This window comes from Oryctolagus cuniculus, chromosome 3, assembly GCF_964237555.1.
Source record: "Oryctolagus cuniculus chromosome 3, mOryCun1.1, whole genome shotgun sequence".
In the NCBI taxonomy this organism is placed as follows: domain Eukaryota; kingdom Metazoa; phylum Chordata; class Mammalia; order Lagomorpha; family Leporidae; genus Oryctolagus; species Oryctolagus cuniculus.
In genome coordinates, this window is record NC_091434.1 from 138755143 (window position 1) to 138776646 (window position 21504).

At 53.3% G+C, this 21504-nt stretch overlaps 1 protein-coding gene across 25 annotated transcripts in view; it reads left to right on the plus strand.

Annotated features, from left to right (window-relative positions):
* The window catches only part of ATXN7L1 (ataxin 7 like 1), a 283217-nt gene extending 271844 nt beyond the window's left edge, over positions 1-11373 (plus strand). For 11 of the 25 annotated variants that reach the window (XM_051848829.2, XM_051848825.2, XM_051848832.2 and 8 more), the window contains 3 exons: positions 2132-3110; positions 6229-6303; positions 7987-11373. In XM_051848829.2, the coding sequence (XP_051704789.1) occupies positions 2132-3110; positions 6229-6303; positions 7987-8028 (1096 nt within the window). In that variant the 3' untranslated portion in view covers positions 8029-11373. Of the gene's footprint in view, positions 1-2131; positions 3111-4038; positions 4153-6228; positions 6304-6689 lie in introns of those variants that run through there. The other 14 variants (XM_051848828.2, XM_070071155.1, XM_051848826.2 and 11 more) reach the window with 12 other exon arrangements.
* Positions 11374-21504: the final 10131 nt, after the last annotated feature.

Below are 21504 nucleotides of genomic sequence, written 5' to 3' on the forward strand. Positions count from 1 at the left end.
ACTTCTTGGGGAGAAGGAGGGAAGGGGCAGCAGGCATCCCCCAAATAGCACCCACCCAATTCCCAAGAGAGAGAGCCAGCTGAGACCTAGGACCGCAGCTCTGCCTGCCAGTGCAAGTGAGCGGCAATGTTGTAAATCGGGACAAGCAAAGTAGACCCCGTCAGGGTCCTCTCCACATGAGCCGTCTGGCGTTTGTCAATAACGCCTCGCCACAGATGGCTGCCGACTTCTGGCCACGAGTCCTGCCATATCCCCTTTAGCTGGTGAGGAACCTGGACTTGAGGAAAGATTGCGTGGGATGCCTATACTAGCACAACAAGGCCACAAAGAGAGCAGGGAAGCGCGCTGCTGCCTCACGCCTAGCCCAGTGAGGAAGGGTTGTGCAGTGCCAGACAGTCGTGCGGCTGCGTGTAGACCTTACAGGCCCATCACCTGGGAGTCCTTGCCCAGCATGCCTCGTCCCGGACAGTACGGTTATGTTGCTGCTCACCATCCACCTGCCCATCTGCCCATCCATCCATCCATGTGTTCACGCATCCATTCATTGCAACTCGTACGTCTGGAGCACCTTTAGTGCCCACAGGATCGGTTACGTTCTTTAGCCTTGAGAGAAAGTAAGTCCTCCAACAGCGCCATGGCTGCTGTGGGTCCAGCAGCATTTTTCTCTTGTATTTGATCTCCTCCCTCTGATACAGTCAAGGGCACTGTGTTACTGAGCCCGAGGACTCCTCTGGCCCCCACCTACAGACAGAAGCTACCGGCTCCACCAAAGCCCAGGCAGGCAGGGAGGGGCTCTGCAGAGGCATTTATGCTTCCAGTGGCCGCTGACCAGGGTGTCCTGGCACCCAGGCTTGGTGCTACGGCTGGGAGGGTAGCCCCCAAGGAACTGCGTGAGGCCCTGTCTCCCACTGCGGCCCGCCTGCAAGTGCTGCTGTCAGAGCAGGAAGACGGGCTCCTTACAGCTGGGTATGCCAGCGCCCTGACAACACGCATGGCTTCCAAGCTCAGGCTCCTTTCTGGCAAAATCAGGAAGCAATGGTGACCCCACAGCCACCATGCCTACCTGCAGCCTCCAACCCCAGAGCAGCAGCAGGGGCGGCCCCAGCCACAGATCGGAAGGGAGAGCTGTTTCAGTGTAAGTCAAGACACGGTCCGCAAAGAGATCCCAAGAGTGGCCCTGCTGCTTGGTGCTGGCCTCGGCTCGGGGAGTTTGCTCTCAGGCACCCCCGCCAAGTTCCAGGGAGACTGAAAAAGAAAACAGCAGCTTTCCCCTCTCCATCCCATGTCCTCCTGCTACCCACAGCCGGCACGTATCTTCAGAACCCACTAGAAGTTCCTGCCCCCTTCTCTGGACACATGAGGGTCCCTGCACTCTTACCTTTTCCTAACATGGGGACAAGGAGACCTGCTAAAGGGCAGGCACACCTCCAGGGTGGCTCCTCTGGGTGAAAGAGAAGGCAGGGTGGGGGTGAAATCGGTCGTGTTTCTGTGTCATCTCCTGAGCCCACTAGGAGCCAGTGGCCATGAGCGATGCCTCTGAAGAGAACAGCAGGGCTGCAGACAGCAAATGCAGGGAGGCGGGGAGGGACTTCGTAGCTCCCTCTCCAAGAGTAGAGTGGGCAAGCAGAGGACAGGACGAGCTGCAGTGGTGGACGGGGACGCTCCAGGCAACCTGTGCAGGTGGCTAAGCCCTGTCCTCGCTTCTTACTGCACACCAGGATCGAAACAGGAAATATCCCCTTTTCCTTAGAAACCACCTCTGTTACTGCCCCGACACTCCTCCCTCCCCCCCAAAAAAATCAATGAGAGTGGGGAGGAGGGGAATCCCACTAGGGAAATTGATGTTCTAAATAACGTTTGCCTTTCACTCATGAACCCGAGTCAGCCGTTCTCCGGTAGCCAGGCACAGAGAAAGGGATCTGAAAACCCAAAAGGGATCCACCGCTGAGCGTTGCACGGGGCTCGGTGAGGAAGGGCCATGCTTCCGACCCGCCATCCTTCCAGGCTCCATCCTCCATCGTCTGGTGCTGCCGGGTGTTCTCTGTAGCCCTGTGCTCAAGCCTCATCGCGCCTCCCGCACAGCGCCGGCCGCCGTCTCACTGTTTCTCTCTGACTCTTCTCTCGTGTTTAGGAAGATCCCTCCTGCGGCAGATAGCCCCATGCCCTCGCCAGCAGCCCACATCACCACCCCCGTGCCAGCATCCGTTTTGCAGCCTTTCAGCAACCCCAGTGCTGTGTATCTGCCTTCAGCTCCCATCAGCTCGAGACTCACCTCTTCTTACATAATGACATCAGCCATGCTCTCAGACGCAGCTTTTGTGGCATCGCCGGACCCGCGCGTCCTCATGTCCCACACCCCAGCTTTCCCCCATGTGGCCGCAACCCTCAGCATCATGGACTCAACCTTCAAGGCCCCATCCGCCGTGTCCTCGGTACCAGCCGTCATCCCTTCCCCATCCCACAAGCCATCCAAAATCAAAACCAGCAAATCCTCCAAAGTCAAGGACCTGTCCGCCCGTAGCGACGAGTCTCCAAGTAACAAAAAGAGGAAGCCGCAGCCTTCGACTTCCTCCTCCTCCTCCTCCTCCTCCACCTCTTCCTCCTCCTCCTCCTCCTTGTCCCTGCAGACCTCCCTCGCGTCTCCATTGTCAGGGCCCCACAGAAAGAACTGTGTGCTGAATGCCAGTTCAGCTTTGAACTCCTATCAGCCGGGCCCTCCCTACAACAGTCTGTCTGTGCACAACACAAACAATGGCGTGAGCCCACTCGGTGCCAAACTGGAGCCCTCAGGACGGACCCCGCTGCCCGGCGGCCCCGCGGACCTAGCGAGACAGGTGGGCGCTGTGGGCGGCAGCAGCGACTCCTGTCCCCTCTCTGTGCCCTCCCTCGCGCTGCACGCGGGGGACCTCTCTCTGGCCTCACACAATGCCGTGTCTTCTCTGCCCCTCTCTTTTGACAAATCAGAAGGAAAAAAGCGTAAGAACTCGAGTTCTAGTAGCAAAGGCTGTAAGATCACTAAAATGCCTGGTATGAATAACGTTCACAAAAAGAACCCGCCCGGCCTGCTGGCCCCGGTGCCGGACCCCGGTAACAGCACCTCCTCTCGGCAGGTAAGGGACCTCCTGGCACTGCCTTCAGCGGCTCTGGGGGGCAGGGGGAGCTGGGCCGCGCCCCTGCTTAGCCGGGGGCCTCAGCCAGGTACCGCGGGCGTGCCTCCTCGCCTCGTCCACCCCATAGGCCATCTCGGCCCTCTGCTTTGAGAGCAGTTGGTCTAACTCTCCACGGGCCAGGCACTGTTCTCAGCGCCTGCCGGCTGTTACTCGTGTAGTCCTCAGAGCCAGCTAGGGCGGTTGGGGCCGTGGGTAGCACGCCTTTACAGACCAGTGAACGGAGGCACACAGAGAGAGAGAGACACTCGAGGTTCCCCACTTCGCTGTCTCCGGAGGGTCTGGGGACCTTCAGGTGCTGAGCTGGTGGACTTCTCGGAGGGAGAGCTCGAGGCCCCCGGGCTGGTTAGGCGGGGAGCCGGGGTCTCCCTTGGGGAGTGGAGGGGCCGCTGTGTCCAGCTCTCGGTACTTGCTTTCCTCGCCTCACCCAGCCGCCTGGACCCCGCCTCCTGCTGGTATAATTCTGTCCGTAACGCCAGCATCAGAGTGTTCAAGGCCATGGTCCGAGCAGGAGCATGTGCTGTGAGGGATTTGGGGCGATGGGTTAGGTCCAGGGAGAAAGTGTGCCTGCCTTGCCTTGAGCTCTGCTCCCACCCCCACATCCCATCTCTCTCTTCACACTGGGGACCCGTGTAGGAAAGCCCAGCCCCACCCAGCCAGGAGCAGCGGGCGGGGGGCGGGGCCCAGCCCAGGATTTTCTCTGTGGGGCTGCGTGTGCCCAGGAGCCTGCACCTGGAGGGCCGCGTGGCTGGAGCCTGTAGCAGCAGCCACGGGAGGAAGTGGGCCAGCCCCGTCTAGGGAGGAGGACTTTGGAAAGATGGGAGGCAGTTGTTAAAAAGATGTTTTGCTGTTTTGTGTCGCCGTTTATGAGACTTGTTAAAACCTCACGAAGAGCACCTCCCGAGGGGGATTCACAAATCACAAACACATGGGAAACAGCCACCTTGGAATTCAAGGGCCAGACAAGCTGCAAACCGAGGCCAAGGTGAGAGGAGGGGGAGACGCAGGCCCTCTCACTGGCGCCTGGGGCACCATTCCGACCCCCGGTGCAGGGGTGCGGGGGCGGGGGCCTGCACCCACAGGGCCCACCTGGACACTAAAGTCACTGCCACCCCCAGCCTCAGGACAGAGGGCAGAACATAGTCAGGGCTCCTCAAACTCCAGTGTACGGGCACACAGCCCCTGGGAGCCTGTGACAATGCAGATTCGGAGAGAGCAGCCCTTGGGGGTGGGACCCAGGAGCCTGCACTTCCTCCAGTGCCTCTGCCCCTGGTTTGCAGATGACACCTTGAGCAGCAAGGCCACGCAGTGTGTGTCATGCATGCTAGGTGGAGTCCAGCAGCTGGCATAGGTGGTGGTCTCTGCCCCGAGCATGGCATGTGCATTAACTCATGTAATAACCACCTGCTATTACCCCCATTTTACAGATGAGAAAACCAAGGCACCAGAAGGCTAAGCAAGGGACTCAGCAAGTAAACAGCAGGGCCGGGATGTAAACCCAGGCAGGCATTCTGGCTGTGCAGTGCGGGCCCTTAGCCTCCATGCCGCAAACGGGGTGCTTCGGCATTGAGTCACTGTTGCTCTGCTGGTTCTTGGGTCCGTGGGACTGTACAAAATGCACAGTAAATACGATGAGTCAGCCCAGAGTGTGGAGAGCAGATGTGCCTCCCCTGGAGAGCGCCCACGAGGAGGGGAGCCACACACATGGATGATCTCACGGCCGCCATGGGTCCTGGCCACCATGAGTCCTTAATGCAGTGGTGCCTCGGTGCTTGACACTTTTTTTTTTTTTTTTTTTTTGGCCAGGCAGAGTTAGAGAGAGAGAGAGGGAGAGTTATAGTGAGAGAGAGAGAGAAAGGTCTTCTTCCGTTGGTTCACTCCCCTAATGGCCACCACAGCCAGTGCTGTGCCGATCCGAAGCCAGGAGCCAGGTGCTTCCTCCTGGTCTCCCATGCAGGTGCAGCAGCCCAAGCACTTGGGCCATCCCCCACTGCCCTCCCAGGCCACAGCAGAGAGCTGGCCTGGAAGAGGAGCGACCGGGACAGAATCCGGCGCCCCAACTGGGACTAGAACCCGGTGTGCTGGTGCTGCAGGCGGAGGATTAGCCAAGTGAGCCGTGGCGCCAGCCTGGTGCTTGACACTTTTTAAGAAAGGCTTTGACCAGCGTCACCACTGGTGATCTCCAGGTGTCGGGACAAGGAGAGGACCTTTGGTGTCTGTGTTGATTCCCTTAGCAGAGAGGCCAAGCACATTGTCAAGAGGCCCAGATAAGCTTCTGCTTTGGGGACAGCTCAGGGCTCTGTTTAGTTGCTTAGTTGGCCACAGAGGTATTACGTTGGGCTGTGAATGCCCTGCACGTGTCAGTATGCCAAGGTGGGTCAATGTGCAGGGTGAGCTGCTGATGGGCCAAAGGCAGACGCGATGGGGACGGCGGGGGTAGTGCCTGGTATCCACCCATGGGGAGCCAGCCCAGTGCGTGCCTAGCACAGTCTCAGAGGAAGGGGAAGAGCCCAGCCACCGCCGTCACATGCCCTGTGCTGCCTTCTGGGGACCCCAGCTCAGGCACATCCTCCTGCCCTGCCCTGCCCTTAAGGGGAAGCCCAGCACTGCTGTGTCACCACTGTGTCTCCTGGCCGGGAAAGCGGACCCAGAAGAAGATCCAGGTGTGGGATCCACAGCTGGTCCCAGGGAGTCTGGGCTAGCAGCGAGATGGGTCTGGGACCGCGGGTCCGAGGCAAGTGAGCTTGTGTGACCCGTGGGCCGCAGTGGCGAAAGCCGAGCCCCAGTGCTCCCAGGAGGGACCTGGCTTGGGACCAGATGCCTTCATCCTCACGTCTGGAACGGGCAGAGTTGGGAGTCCCCCGCCCTTCCGCTCATCCTTGGGGAAGGAGAGCGGCATCCTGGAGGCACGCTCCGGAACGTGTGCATTCTCTCCGTGATCTAAGATGGAAACGCCAGTTCCGAAGCGCCGCGAGGGAGTGAGGCATGCCGCACAGGCTGTCGGTGGGCCTGGCCTACGCTGGCACCAGTGTCTGAGCAAGGCTTCGCTGGTGTCTTTCAGGTTGGGAAAAATAGCAGCCTAGCTTTGTCACAGTCCAGCCCTTCGAGCATATCCAGCCCAGGACACAGCCGACCGGTAAGTGACCAAGGGACACGGCTCCAGAGTCGTCAGCAGAGCGGAAGGAGCGTGGGTATTAGGGACAGGCCCTGGGTCAAGTCTCACCTGCAGGAGAGAGCACAGCTGGCTGGCGTCCTAGTCTGCACCTTGCACTCACGAGCTGTGTGCCCTTGGACAAGTTCCCTAACTTCTCTGTGCTCTCCCATTTCCTCCTCTATAAAGTGAGGCTCACAATGGCCCTCCCGCGTATGGCTTTTGTGAGGATAAAATCACTTTCATTCACTCAAAGCCTCTGGAAAATGCTTGATATGGAACAAACACGTAGTGTGAGCTATTGTGGTTATGACCAGCTGTGTGATCCTAGGCAGGCTACTTCTCTGACCCTCGGGTTTTTCATCTGCCAGATGGTGAACTGAATACCGACCTCCTAAGGCTGTTGTGAAATGAAATCAGATGCTGTTGTCTAAAGCACGTGGCCCAGGGCGAGTGTCCATCCATGTTTTCCTCAAAGGCCTCCGGAAGCTGGAGCTACTGCTTGGGTTCCGCTGTGTGGTGGGGATAACGCAGGGTAGACTTGGCAGGTTTTTGAACTTGAGACATGGGAGTCATCACTGGGTAAACCCAATGACAAATGATTTGCTCCAGTGGAGCGGGTGTGTCTGGGGGAGCACGGGAGGTAGGGCTGTGACTGATACATGACTGGCAGATACATACACACGTGTGCACACACACACACTAGGGCACTTCAGAAGGTTGCTAGAAAAACCTACCCTTGAGTCTCATCTTCCATGAACTTCTCAAAGTACCCTTATGTTAGCTGTGTTGTTCCGCTGTCTTCAATGTGCCTTACGTTTTGTAGACATCAAATAGCAATTGTTCCATCTGCATTTTACCCTTTGGGATTTTTCCACAAATCTTGGGCTAGAGCCTGGGCAAAAACTATGGCAAAAAAAAAAAAAAAAAAAAAAGTTTTTGTATGCCCAGAGCCAGGGGTGTCTCCCCAGTGTTCTGCGTCACTAAGGCCCTTATCACCCCTGGGCAACTGTAGTCCATCATGGAAGCTGAGGCGGGGAGGGAGGCAGGTCCATGCTCAGGCAGTTGGCCTGTGCCTACCAGGCCTCTTGCCCTTACCAAGCATGGCGCACGTATAGCTCCAGGCGCACCTCCGGCAAACCCAAAATGCCGGGTCAGCCCTGACAAATACAGTAACAACACTAGCGGCCACTTGTTGAGTCCTTTATATTTGTCGCATACATTTAAACCTGTTAGCAGCCCTGTGGGGGACAAGATTGTCACACCCTTGTGATAGATGAAGATGGCTGGACTAAGGAGCTAACTTAGTAACTTGAGCCCAGAATCCAGATCTGCAAAGCCTCCATGTGCACCCCAAATCGGTGCTTCTTCCTTAAATAACTCACTGTCTCATCTACCAGCTGCATGGGAATAGGTGAACTAATAGAGAAAAACAAAAAAGATGTCGCTCATCCCCGTCGCCATGAATCTCCACTGCATTGGGGGCTGGGCTCTCTGTGACCACCTGACACGGCATGTGTGGAGTCACTCCCCTCGCTTGTCAAAGCTGTACACAGGTGTGGGGCGTCACCTTTCCTGCCCCAGAGGAGAAGGCGGGGCCGCGGCCTGGAACGCGCGTGGGTCCCCGCAAATGTGTGGTTTTGAGACAGATTTTCTTTTCTTTCCTAGAAGAACACAAACAGACCTGGCAGGATAAGGACTCTTCCATAACAAGACTGCGAAGCCACTTCCAAACCACTTCCAGGCTTCCTGGTCGTGCCTCGGGAGGCCGAGGCGGGAGGAGGGGGAGGGGACTGAGCCGTGGGAGAGAAGCTGTTTTCCCGTGCCCTGCCTGTGGCTCTGGCCTTTCTTCTCCTAAATTTTTGAAAAATTAACCAATTTTTATTTTCAAAGAAAAAGGCAAGAGACCGTGAATCTGATACTTGCAGCAAACAATGCCAGTGTTTTGTTTCCGTTGTCTTTCCTTCCGTTTACCACGCGTATACATCTTCCACATGTGGGAGTCCCTCCCCAGCTCCTGATGCTGCTATGGCACCCCGTTGTTTTGCTGCAGCCCGGACGGCAGGCGTGGCAGAGTGTCACTTCCGGGCCTGCTCCATCTAAAGCTCTTGAACTTTAGCACCTGCAGAACGCTTTGCTTCCTGGTCCTCTCCCACCCCTTCCCTTCCAGCCTCCACCTGCCACTCCCTGAGTCCCCGCTGCTCTTCAGAGGGAGCTGGCTGTCCACAGGTCCCTCCAGACAGCACGCTGGGGAGCTGAGAGCAGGGGAGGGGTAGGGTGCTCTCATCAGGTTTCTGCAGCCCACCATGGCTGGAGCCCAGTGCTGGGGGCAGCATAGAGAACCGGCCATTTAATGGTGTGGTTTATCCAATGTCACTTCCAGCTAAGCAGCTGGGTCAGGGACAGGGGCTGCAGTGGCCTAGGAGGGTGGCAGGAAGCAGAGCATGAGAGGTAGGGGACCATAACCCACCAAAGACGGTGAGAACTGGATACCTGTGTTAGGAGTCCACTCTGCAGAATCCATCCCGGGGTGCGGAGCTGAGTGAGCCGGAGAGAGAGGGGGATACCAGGCAGCCACTCCCTGGGGACCACTGCTGCTAACGGCCTTCCAGCAGCTGTCCAGGCTTCTGGGGGGTGGTTAATGTGTTGAACCCCTTGGGAAAATCAGTGCTAGCATTTGCTGTCCTCCCCACGCCCCCTGCACTGCCAGGTGCGCCGACTCAGAACCAGCCGTCCCAGAAGGAACCACTTGGAAGAGCCAGGAACATTGGAGCCCCGTAGCTGTAGAACTGATCACACTGGAGTTTTGAAAAGAACCAGCAATACCATAAGCTCTGGCAGGCAGTGGTAACCAGGTTGGGAGATCACGGTAGCAACTAGGTGTTCTGCGCCAGCCATGTAGGCTCCTAGCCCGAGACACAGCAGGGATGCTGGGAGGGTTTGCCCCAGCCTCAGGTCCCACGTGAGTGCACTGCTCGTGGCCTTGCTGGGCACAGGCCTCATCCGCACCCAGAAGATTCTCTTTCTGTCCCCTCCCCCAGCCCAAAGATGAGACTACTGCTAAGCTTCACCACACAATCTGAATCCGCAAAGACTCGAGGCAGATGGAGTGCTTTGCCTCCGTGGAATTGCACTGACAGTGTTTCTTAGAGGATTTCAAACCTTTTTAATATGAAATGAAGATGTTTTTAAAATCAGGAGTTGCTATCAAACACCAGGACATGAGTTCAGATGATTTCATTTTTATTTCTACAGTGTTAAAAGTGCACTTAGATGCTGGTTTATTTATGTCTTGGGGGAAAAAAGGAAAAGACTACAAACTGAAGGGATGAATGTTACTTTTTCTTCTTAAAAAAAAAACTTAAGGCAGATTTTAAGACTTATAAATGTTTAAGAAATTATAAACAAGGTTAGACCCTTTGGAAAAAAATTTAGAAGATATTCTTAAAGTAAATTTTTATAGTGTTAATTTTGTAATAATTTATGTTTTACTATATTGCAGAGCTAACTGACCAGAATAGTTTCAGAAACAATATGAAACTTAGGAAAGTTTAAGCAATGTTTCTATTTTTAAAAACGTTCTTTGAATTATGTTTTTATTGTACATTTCTTCAGACTGAAAAGTATGTACATATCTTTGTTATTTTTTGCACAACTTTTGTCTCGTTTGGTTTTAGAAGTCTTGTTTTTTATAATTTATTTTGAGTTGGAAAAACTTTCAGGAGTAAAAAACAAAACAAAACAAAATCTCAGCAACAGAACCCGCTGATCTACAAACTCTTGCACTCAGAGAGGGGGTACAAGGTGGCACGACGAAGCGGCTGCTTCTGCGAAAAATGCCCGGACAGGGACTCCCGGGGCGGGTCAGTGGGTTCCAACATCTTCCTCTCCACGTCTCGCCTGGGAAGCTGGACTCGAGAGGCTCCCCACCGAACGCTGCTCACACCGCTGAGAGACGGGCTCTGACCAAGGTGAGGACATTTCTGGAAAACCGAACAAAAAGGGAAACCCTCCCTCCCCCCACCCCGCCGTACTTCCTCCTTTGCCACCCACCCCATGTTTACGTTACGGCGATGGACTGAAGACTTGCGGCTTGGAAACAGAACGCAGAGCTGAGGTGTTCTTTGGGTTTGATTTCTCGGAGTTCGACCGGACCAGACCGCGAAAAAGCGGTCCGAGGGGGAGGTCTTCGGTGTTCTTCCGTGGCGCGCGCCTGGGTGCTGGGTGCTCGGTGCTCGGTCTGCCCCGCCGGGCCCCCTGACTGCGCACACCCCCGTCTTGCCTGAAGAGCTCCTGATGTCTTGTCGCCAGCCGCCAAGGCCCGAAAGCTCTGGCTGTTAAGCATCACGCAGCGCGTAGACCTGTCAGCCATAAAACAAAAACAAGCGACCTGGATAACTTGTATGCCTTCTTTTGTATCGACGTACCAATTGTAAATAACTCGGATCGACCTTTGTAGAGAATAGTTTATACAGCATATTCTATTATTGCTGATTCTCAGTGAACTCTTGTTTTGAAAAAGGAAACAAAAGAAATTTTCTATTGACACCTTATATTTTGTTATGCTGTCGGCCCATGGCACTTTAACGGAAACTCTGTGGGTTTTACGTAGCTGGTCCGTCATGGGGTAGATTAAATAACTGTTGTCACACAGCCAAGAATTTGCACCTGCTCATTTGTCCTTTCCCTACCCTCGATTTTAGAAGCTTCTCCAGAAGAATTTTGAAGAAAGCATGTCCGATCACCCTAAGCAGACGCCACCCCGTGGAGTGGGTTTGTTTTCTGCGGCGCGCCTTCTGTAACACTACGCGTCTCCCTCCCTCGCACTATCAGATAGGATGCATTCCATGCCTGTGCTATCGTTACGCAGAACAAACTCTGCAGTAGGTGTAAATAGTGAACTCTACAGCTCACGGTTTTCAGAGGAAAGAACAAAACACGTATCTATTGATACTGCCATGGTACAGCACCAGGCCTGGAAATATTCTCCAGTGAGTGATTGTATTTTTTTTGTAACATGGCTTTGTAAATAAAATAATTTATATGTTTGTAAAATGAAGTCTTTGGCTTTTCCTAAAATTTCAGTTTGAGATTTTTTTTTTCCTTTTGGGTGACGGGGTTCTCCAAGGAAGAGCGCCCGTGCTAGAACAAAACATTTGAGGCAGGAGTAGAAGAGAACACTGGCTCCATTCAGCAGATATTTATAGCACGTCCTCTGGCCTGCACCTGAGCTGGGTGCTCTGTGCTCAGTGAGGAAAAGCGGACACGGCCCCAGCCGTGGAAGCAACCCAGTAAACAAGGAGAGCAAGTAGACGCACACCAGGGAATGTGTGGTCACAGATGCTGGCAGATGCTGTGGTGCCAAGAATCAAGTTCTGTGAACAAAAATGGTGATGTCAGACGGGACCAGAGGAGGCAGCCAGGGTATCCAGTCTAAAGTGACCACAGGCAGGGCGGGCATTGTGACACGGCAGGTTATACAGCCGCTTGGGACACCTGCCTCCCGTATCAAAGTGCCTGGGATTGAGTCCCACCTCTGCTTGTTGTTAATGCACTTGGAAAGGCAGCAGAAGATGGCCCAGGTAGTTGGGTCCCTGTCACCCACGTGGGAGACACTGATGGAGTTCCTGGCTCCTGGCTTCAGCCTGGCCTTGCCCCAGTGGTTGCAAGCATTCAGGGAGTGAACCAGCAGATTCGTGTCTGTCTGTCTGTCCCTCTCTTTCTGTCACTCTGCCTTTCAAATAAATAAATCTTTTAAAAATATGCAGAAAGATGAAACTATGAGACATTTATTTAAAAGGGGGAGATTATCACACATAGCAAAAACTTTGTGAATTCTTGAATCTTGAAGGATGGGGACAGAGCAGGGGCAGAGAGATGGACAGAAGGTAGCAACAAGGCTGCAAAAGGCACCACAGAGTTTGAATTTTGTGCTACATTCGATGGGGCATCTTTGGAAGGGCTGTATGTCGGGATATGCCATGGTCTGATCTGTTAAGAGAGCACCCTTGCTGCTGCGTGGAGAATCAGGAGGGGCTGTAAGACACCTGATAAGAAATAATGTTAGTGTTGTGGTTCGGGATATTTGTTTGACGTTGCATTCCCAAAGGCATACATGTGAAGGGCTTTGTCCCCATGGTGGTGCTGTTGGGAGGTGGTGGGACCTTTAGGATGTGGGGTCTGGGTCACTGAAGACTATGAAAAAAGCCTGAGTTCTGACTCACCCACTCTCTGCTTCCTGGGTCACCACGAAGTCCTTCTGTGCACACTTGACTGTTGCCAACACCACCCCCAACAACCTGGCTGTCCGCTCTGGGACTTGAACCTCCAACATTGTGAGCTAACTCAACCTTTTCTCTATAATGTAAGTTACCTCGGGTATTTCATCATAGTCCCAAAAAGCTGACCGATACAGTCGGTGCAGTCCCAGAATGATGATGGTAGCCGTCAAGAGAAATTAATAGGTTCAAGAGGTATTTCAGAGGTCCGATTGGCAAGACCTGTTTTGGGAAAGACTGGCCCCCGGGTTGCTAGTAGAACAGTTGTGTTGCGTGGGGGTGTCCTTTCTTCAGATGAGGAAAACCAAAGGAAGAACAGGAGGCTTGTAGGAAGAGGGCTGGGTGATCAGAAGTTCCATCTGGAAGCTCTTTACATACACTGCCTGAGATGATCTCTGAAAAGGATTCAGTGTTCATTTGGACCAGAAAACCCCACAAAACTATGCAAACCAAGATGTTCAAATCTTCACGCTCACTTTAAGAACATGAGGGAAACTGCCCAGGCCATCAAGGGCATGCATAGCCAATAAGCCACCAAGCTTCTGAAAGACGTCCCATCAAAAAAGCAGTGTGAGCCATTCTGTCCTATCAGTGGTGGAGTTGGGAGATGAGGCCTGGCCAAACGGTGGGGCTGAACACTGGGTTAGTGGCCCAAAAAGAATGCAGCATTTTTGATGCACATGCTGAAAAATGCAGGGCTCAATGTTGACTCTGTGCCTGTTGCACACGTCCAAGTGAATAAAGCACCCAAGATGTCCACTATATTTAAAGAGTTCATGCTCAGATCAACACATGTGTGAGCTCCTGTGCCACACAGAGATGATTCCTTACTTAAAAAAAATAATAATAGTTGTTTCTAAGCCAATGGAGGAAGTTGCACAGAACAAACTGAAGAAACAAAATGTTGTGGCCTGGGGATAAATTGAGCTTAAAAATAAATCAAATAGCTGGCTCCACGGCTCAATAGGCTAATCCTCTGCCTAGCGGCGCCGGCACTAAGCACCAGGTTCTAGTCCCAGTCAGGGCGCCGGATTCTGTCCCAGTTGCCCCTCTTCCAGGCCAGCTCTCTGCTGTGGCCCGGGAGTGCAGTGGAGGATGGCCCAAGTGCTTGGGTCCTGCACCCCATGGGAGACCAGGATAAGCACCTGGCTCCTGGCTTTGGATCAGCGCGGTGCACCAGCGGCAGTGCGCTGGCTGCGGCGGCCATTGGAGGGTGAACCAATGGCAAAGGAAGACCTTTCTCTCTCTCTCTCTCTCTCTCTCACTGTCCACTCTGCCTGTTTAAATAAATAAATAAATCAAATAAAAGTATGCCCAAAAAAGGTCTACTTGGCCCATCTATGTTTGCTCACCTAGGCGATTACTATGAAATGTGTGAGCTGCTCTGTCAAGAAGTCATGGTGCCCACACACAGTATGTACGCATGGTGGATGTGTACACATGGCGGAAGCTACCAGCAGGAATGAGCTGAAGATACCAGTTTTGGATTCAAGAGGATGCAGGTGCTCTGTAGGGCCACAGGCACGGTTGTGATCAGAGGAGAGAATGCAAAGGGACAGGTTGGGTAGAAGCAGAAAGCTGGCAAGGGACCCTAAGATGCAGCATTCACAGAAAAGAGAATCCAAGAGAAAGTTACGCACATCCAGGAAGTCAAAACCACGGCTGGCTGGCTGGCTGAAGGGAGGAGCAGCCAACTGAACCCAATGGTGATGCAAAGCGAAAGGAGATGGTAGTGAGCCTGGTTTTTCAAGCTGTGGGAGCTCATCGATGACTCCTGGTTGCCTAGGTGACTTCAAACAACATAGGTTTGTTCCTTCATTGTCCTGGAGACCAGAAGTCCAAAATCCAGCAGGTGGCACTCCCCTAAACGCCTCTACAGGGAATCCTCACCTGCCCCTTCCTGTTTTGGGTGACTGCTCGCAACCCCTGGTGTTCCTTAGCCTGGAGACACATCACTCCAGTCCCTGTCTCCTTTTCCTGGCCTGCCCTCCTGTGGTTTTCCTGGGTCTCCAGTCTCCCACTCCCTTTCTCTTATGAGGACACCTGTCTTTGGACTTAATATGCACCCTAAATCCTGGATCATCTCATCCAGTAATGCTTATTACATCTGCAAATTCCCTTTTTTTGTTTTTTCTCAATTGAGGTCACCCTTGCAGGTCCTAGGGGTTAGGGCTTGGATGTGTCTTATTAGGAGTTTCCTGTTCAGGAGTAGGGAAGGTTGAAGAAGCAAGAAATGGGAATTCAGAGAGGTGGAAAGTGGGAGGGGGGAGAGAGAAAGGACAAGAGAGAGAGAGGGAAATAGATCCTTGAGAAGACAAGAGGGAGCTGTCAGCCCTGCAGGAGGAGGTATGTGGAATGGGTGTGAAGTTAGCCTGCAGAGTCAATGCTGGGAAGACAAGGGAATCCCTAAATGATGGCTTCCATCTTCTCGGCCAGGAGGCAAAATGGATGTGCAGGGGAGCTCGGGACCAGTTGGAGAAGACTACAGAATTAAACAGTTACTAAAGAAACTGGGCTGCCCGACCGTGTTGAGAGGACATTTGGGATTCGTGATCGAAGATGGATCCCAGCAAAGATGGCCTTGGGGCCTGGCTGGAGATGTCCAAGAGCGAGACAAGGCCACTTGCAGCCAGAGCTCCCAGGCTGATGGAGGCACATTTGTCTTCATTTGCCTCAGGCCCAAGTGGACATTTCCACTGCAGTGCAGAACGGAAAAGGGAGGCAGCGGATTTGAGCCGTGGCGCGTGGCAGACAACACAGACTAAATGTAAAACCGGATTGTCCACAGTCTCAAATCAGTGTGACACTTCCAGCGCCACCACCTTCCTGTGTCTGTCAGTCCTCTGGGTGGTGGGTTGGTGACTGGTGCCCCTCACTGCACTGGCCCAGGAGACTTCTGACTCCACTGGCAAAGGGACCTGTATGTTCCAAACCCACCACTCTGAGGCTCCATCAAAACCAAAGACTCAGAGGATCTGCGGGAGACCCAGCAGCGATCTTAAGGAACCTCTTCCACAGGTGAGAAAACCGAGTCACAGAGGAGTTAATGAGGCACCAAGGGAGTAAACGTTTAGCCTCCACAGGCTTGCAGGGCTGGTGTGCTGAGCCAGGCTGCCACCTGCCCTTCAGGCCTCCAGTTCAAGCCCCAGCTGCTCCCCTTCCAACCCAGCTCCCTCTTCATGCACCTGGGGAAGCAGCAGCGGATGGCCCAATTGTGTGGGTCCCTGCACCTGTGTGGGAGACCTGGGTATGGTTCCAGGCTCCTGGCTTCGGCCTGGACCAGCCCTGGCCTTGTGGTCATTATATAATAAACCAGCAGTTAGAAGGTCTCTCTCCCTCTCTCTCTCTCTCCCTCCCTCCCTCCCCTCCCACCCCCGCACTGCTGCCCCCATCCTCCCACCTTAAAATAAATACATAAATCATAAATCTTAAACCAAAAAAAAAAAAAAAAAAAAAGCTGCCCTTGAGGCCGGCAATGTGGCATAGCAGGTAAAGCTGATGCCTCCAGTGCCGGCATCCCAGATGGATGCCGGTTTAAATCCCGGCTGCTGCACTTCCGATCCAGCTCTCTGCTGAGGCCTGGGAAAGCAGTAGAAGATGACCCAAATCCTTGGGCCCCTGCACTCACGTGGGAGACCCAGAAGAAGCTCCTGCTTCCTGGCTTCAGATCGGTGCAACTCTGGCCATTGCGGCCAATTGGGAGTGAACCAGTGGATGGAACATCTCTCTCTCTCTCTCTCTCTGCCTCTCTCTCTCTCTGCCTCTCCTTCTCTCTGTGTGTAACTCTGACTTTCAAATAAATAAACAAATATTTAAAAAAAAATGAGCTGCCCACATTGCACCACAGATCAGATGAGATGTCATTAATATTGGGAAGCTTTCCTTAATTTAATAAAGAAGTGGAACTTTTCTGAAGTTTCCCTTTGGCCTTCACATATGTCATGAATTTTTTTTTAATGTTGCCTGTTTATTTTCATTTATTTGAAAGGCAGAGAGGTAGTGTCAACAGGGAGACATCTCCCACCTGCTGGTTTCCCTCCCAAATACCAACCGTTGAGCCTGGGTTAGGCCAAAGCCAGGAATTTGGAATGCCACCTGGCTCTCCCACATGGATTGCAGGGACCCAAGCACGTGAGCCATCCCCTGCTGCCTCCCAGTGTGAGCACTAGCAGGAAGCTGGATCAAAAGCAGAGCTGGGACTTGAACACAGACACTGCAATAAGGGAGAGAGACAGTGCAGGAGAGCGAGAGGGAGAGAGAGAGAGAGAGATCTTACACCCACTGGTTTATTCCCCAAATGCTCAGGACTGGACCAGGCCAAAGTGAGGGACTCAGGACTCCATCTGGGTCTCCTACATGAGTGGCACAAACACCTGACTCATCATCTCCTGCCTCCCAGGGTGCACATCAACAGGAGGCTAGACTGCAAGCGGGGCCAGGACTCAAACCTGGGCACTCTGATACGGGATGCTGGTGTTCCAAGCAGCATCTTTAAAAAATAAATAAATAAATAAATGTAAATTAAATAAATAAATGACTTATTTGAGAGGCAGAGAGAGAGGTCTTCCATCTGCTGGTTCACTCCCCAAATGGCTGCAACGGCCTTGCTCCATCAGAAGCAAGGAGCCTGGAGCTGCTTCTGCATGTCTCACGTGGGTGCAGGGGCCCAAGCACTTGGGCCATCTTCCTCTGCTTTCCCTGGCCATAGCAGAGAGCTGGATCAGAAGTGGAGCAGCTGGGACTCGAACCAGCACCCACATGGGATGGCAGCACTGCAGGTGGCGGCTTTACCTGCTACACCACAGCACCGGCCCCTCAAGCAGCATCTTAACCACTGAGCCACAACAACAGCAACGCCCACCACCATGTCCCTGACTTTTTTTTTTTTTTTCAAGATTTATTTTATTTATTTGAAAGAGTTACAGAGAGAGGCAGAGACAGAGAGAGAGGTCTTCCATCTGCTGGTTCACTCTCCAGATGGCCACAAAAGCCAGAGTGGTGCCGATCCGAAGCCAGGAGCCAGGAGCCTCCTCCAGGTCTCCCATGTGGGTGCAGGAGCCCAAGGACTTGGGCCATCCTCCACTGCCCTCCCAGGCCACAGCAGAGAGCTGGATCAGAAGAGGAGCAGCCTGGACCAGAACTGGCAGCCATATAGGATGCCGGCACCCCAGGCAAGGGCTTTAACCCACCGTGCCACAGCACCGGGCCCTGTCCCTGAATTTTTAATGAAAGCAGGCATGGGGTCTGCACTGTGGCACAGTGGGTTGGGCTGCTGCCTCGCCCATCTCATCACCACAATCTCCTCCCATCCCCTGGATGTTCTCAGTGGCTCTGAGCATTTCAGAGACCGAGCTGGGAGAGGGCAGACGGTAACACTTCTAGTGCAGTACTGCATTAGGACAAAGGCAGAGCCCCATGGCAGCAAAGAGAATGAGAGGGAAAATAATTGGGATTCAGGGGCTGCCTTCTCTATTGGAAAGAAATCAGATGCACGTTTTTGGTTTCAAGTTTTATGAGTCCGTTCCCTCTCTCCAGATCAATAAACTGGGGAAGTTTTGATTTGGATCGGATCCCCGATACTGAGAGGAGAATTGGCTGACCTGCTGTTGGGGACACCCAGAGAGGGCAGCTCCAGGCCCGCGCTCATCTTCAGGTGTTTGTGGGATGCTCCTGCCAGCTCCACATCGAGCCCAGCCTTGTAGAACATTTTAATGAATGAATTGGCTTTCAAAGGAACCTTGGTGAATGAGCAGCCTGTGAATACAAAGGGACCGATTGGATTCGTAATCGCTGTTGCCTTTGGGGGGCAGAAGGGCGGTTCCTGGAGTGCTGGAATGTTCTGGATCTTGACCTGGGAACTTGTTAAATGGATCTGATCATTTGTGAAATCGTTAATCAGACTGTGCAGCTATCACATTCATCCTGCCGCGTGCACTCCGAAGCACATGCGCACACGCAGAAGGTGCGTGGCAGACTTGAGATAATTGTCTTAGCAGAAAGAAGAGAGTTTCCAAGGTGAATACTGATGAGAAGCCCCTTTTCCCCCGCCCTGTCTCCCAGAGGCAGGCAGTACCACAGGGGAGGGGTGAAGCAAGCGGGCAGGGGTGAAAGTCTCCCCCGGGGGCACTGGACCTGCCAAAACCCCGCCCCCTCCACTCCCACCCCAACGTAATACCAAGTGGCTCCTCCCCCCTCCCTAGGCTCCAGTTATGGTTACCTGCTGGAGAAATTAACTGTTGTATTTCACGGTTTTTATTCACTTTATTTTTTTTTTTTTTTTTTTTTTTTTTTTGTCAGGCAGAGTGGACAGTGAGAGAGAGAGACAGAGAGAAAGGTCTTCCTTTTGCCGTTGGTTCACCCTCCAATGGCCGCCGCGGCCGGCGCGCTGCGGCCGGCGCACCGCGCTGATCCGATGGCAGGAGCCAGGAGCCAGGTGCTTTTCCTAGTCTCCCATGGGGTGCAGGGCCCAAGCACCTGGGCCATCCTCCACTGCACTCCCTGGCCACAGCAGAGGGCTGGCCTGGAAGAGGGGCAACCGGGACAGAATCCGGCGCCCCGACCGGGACTAGAACCCGGTGTGCCGGCGCCGCTAGGCGGAGGATTAGCCTAGTGAGCCGCGGCGCCGGCCTTTATTCACTTTAAAGAGCAGAGAGACAAAGAGAAAAAGACACACACACACACACACACACACACAGAGGGAGGGAGAGGGAGAGGGAGAGGGAGAGGGAGAGGGAGAGGGAGAGGGAGAGAGAGAGAGAGAGAACTCCCATCCACTGGTTTTTTCTCCAAACTCCTGTAACAGCTGGGACAGAGCCAGGCCAAAGCCAGAAGCCAGGAATCCAGTCAAGGTCTCCCACATGGAGGCACAGGTCCAACTACTTGAACCATCACCTTCTGCCTTCCAGAGAACACATTACAAGGAAACTGGAGTCAGGGGTGGAGCCAGGAATCCAATTCGGAAACTCACACACGGGGCCTGCATTGTAGTATAGGAGGTAAAGCTGCTGCCTGCAGTGCCAGCATCCCATGTGGGTGCCAGTTTGTGCCCCGGCTGCTCCACTTCTGATCCAGCTTCCTGCTAATGGCCTGGGAAAAGAAGTGGAGGATGGCCCAAGTGCTTGGGCCCCTGGCACCCCTGTGGGAGACCCAGAGGAAGCTTCAGACTCCTGGCTTAAACCTGGCCAGACCTTGGGAGTGAACCAGTAGATGCAAGATCTCTATCTCTGTAACTCTGATTTTCAAATAAATAATTTTTATAAAAAGAAAGAAACTCTGAGATGAGGTGTAGATGTCTCGAATGGCGTCTTTTTTTTTTTTTTTTTAACAGATTGGTCTCTTTATTTGAAATCAGAGTTACAGAGAGAGAGGAATAGAAAGGAATATCTACAAAAGTGCAAGCACTTGGGCCATCTTCTGCTGCTTTCCCAGGCACATTAGCAGGGAGCTGGATCAGAAGTGGAGCAGCTGGGACAGGAACCAGCGCCCATATGGGATGCATGTGCTGTAGACGGCGGCTTAACCCACTACACCACAGCGCAGGCCCCTCAAGTGGCATCTTAACCGTGGCATCAAACACACACCCCTATTTTCCGGAGACATTAAATGAGACACCGAGAGGTTCAGGTAGAAGGATACCAGCAGAGAAAGTTATCACAGGGTGGGAGTGAAGGGGGGCATGAAACATGAGGAACTCTAATATGATACAATTCGCATGTATTGCCTTTTTTTTTTTTTTTTTTTTTTTTTTTTTTGACAGGCAGAGTGGACAGTGAGAGAGAGACAGAGAGAAAGGTCTTCCTTTGCCGTTGGTTCACCCTCCAATGGCCGCCACGGCCCGTGCACTGCGCTGATCCGATGGCAGGAGCCAGGTACTTCTCCTGGTCTCCCATCGGGTGCCGGGCCCAAGCACTTGGGTCATCCTCCACTGCACTCCCAGGCCACAGCAGAGAGCTGGCCTGGAAGGGGGGCAACCGGGACAGAATCCGGTGCCCCGACCGGGACTAGAACCCGGTATGCCGGCACCGCAAGGTAGAGGATTAGCCTAGTGAGCCACGGCACCGGCCTTCATGTATTGCTTTATTTTTCTTAAAACTTAGATAACATCAGGAAGCCTGAATCCGTAAATATGAGGGATCATCCCCAAAGTACATGTGAAATGCAGGTTATGAGAAACCTATAAATGGATTTCAAAATTTCAAACCAATGTTTGCACCAAAATAAGCTTATTTAATTCCACTTTTTAATTCCACTTTTATCTATTTGATAGAAGAGAGATGAGAGAGAAAGTGAGCTCCCACCTATTGGTTCACTCCCCAGATGCCCACAACAACTAGGGCTGGGCGAGGGTCAGGCTTTGACCACAGCTGAGAACGGGGAACTCAATCCACATCTTCCATGTGGGGGAGGGCAGGGACCCAACTACCTGAGCCATCGCCGCTGCCCTCCCGGTCTGCATTAGCAGCAAGTGGGGAGCAAAGCTGGATCTGGAACCTAAGCACTCTGATGCAGGGCACTGGGTCTCAACTGCTGGCTTAAACTCTCATCCTTAAATCTATTTTCCTATAACATCTGTGAAGTACCCTGATTACCTTCATGACAGCCAGAGTATGTAACTGGCTCTGGACTTTGCAGCTTAAAAAGACTGGATAGGAACAAGTGCCTAGTGGGTTAAGCTGCCACCTGCAGTGCTGGCAACCCATATGGGCACTGGTTCTATCCTGGCTGCCCCACTTCCAATCCAGCTCCATGCTAATGTGCCTGGGAAAGCAGCAGAGGATGGTCTAAGTGCTCGGGCCCCTGCCACCCACGTGGGAGACCCGAATGAAACTCCTGGCCCCCAGTTTTACGGTGGCCCAGCCCCAGCTGTTGTGGCCATTTGGGGAATGAACCAGCAGATGGAAGACATCTC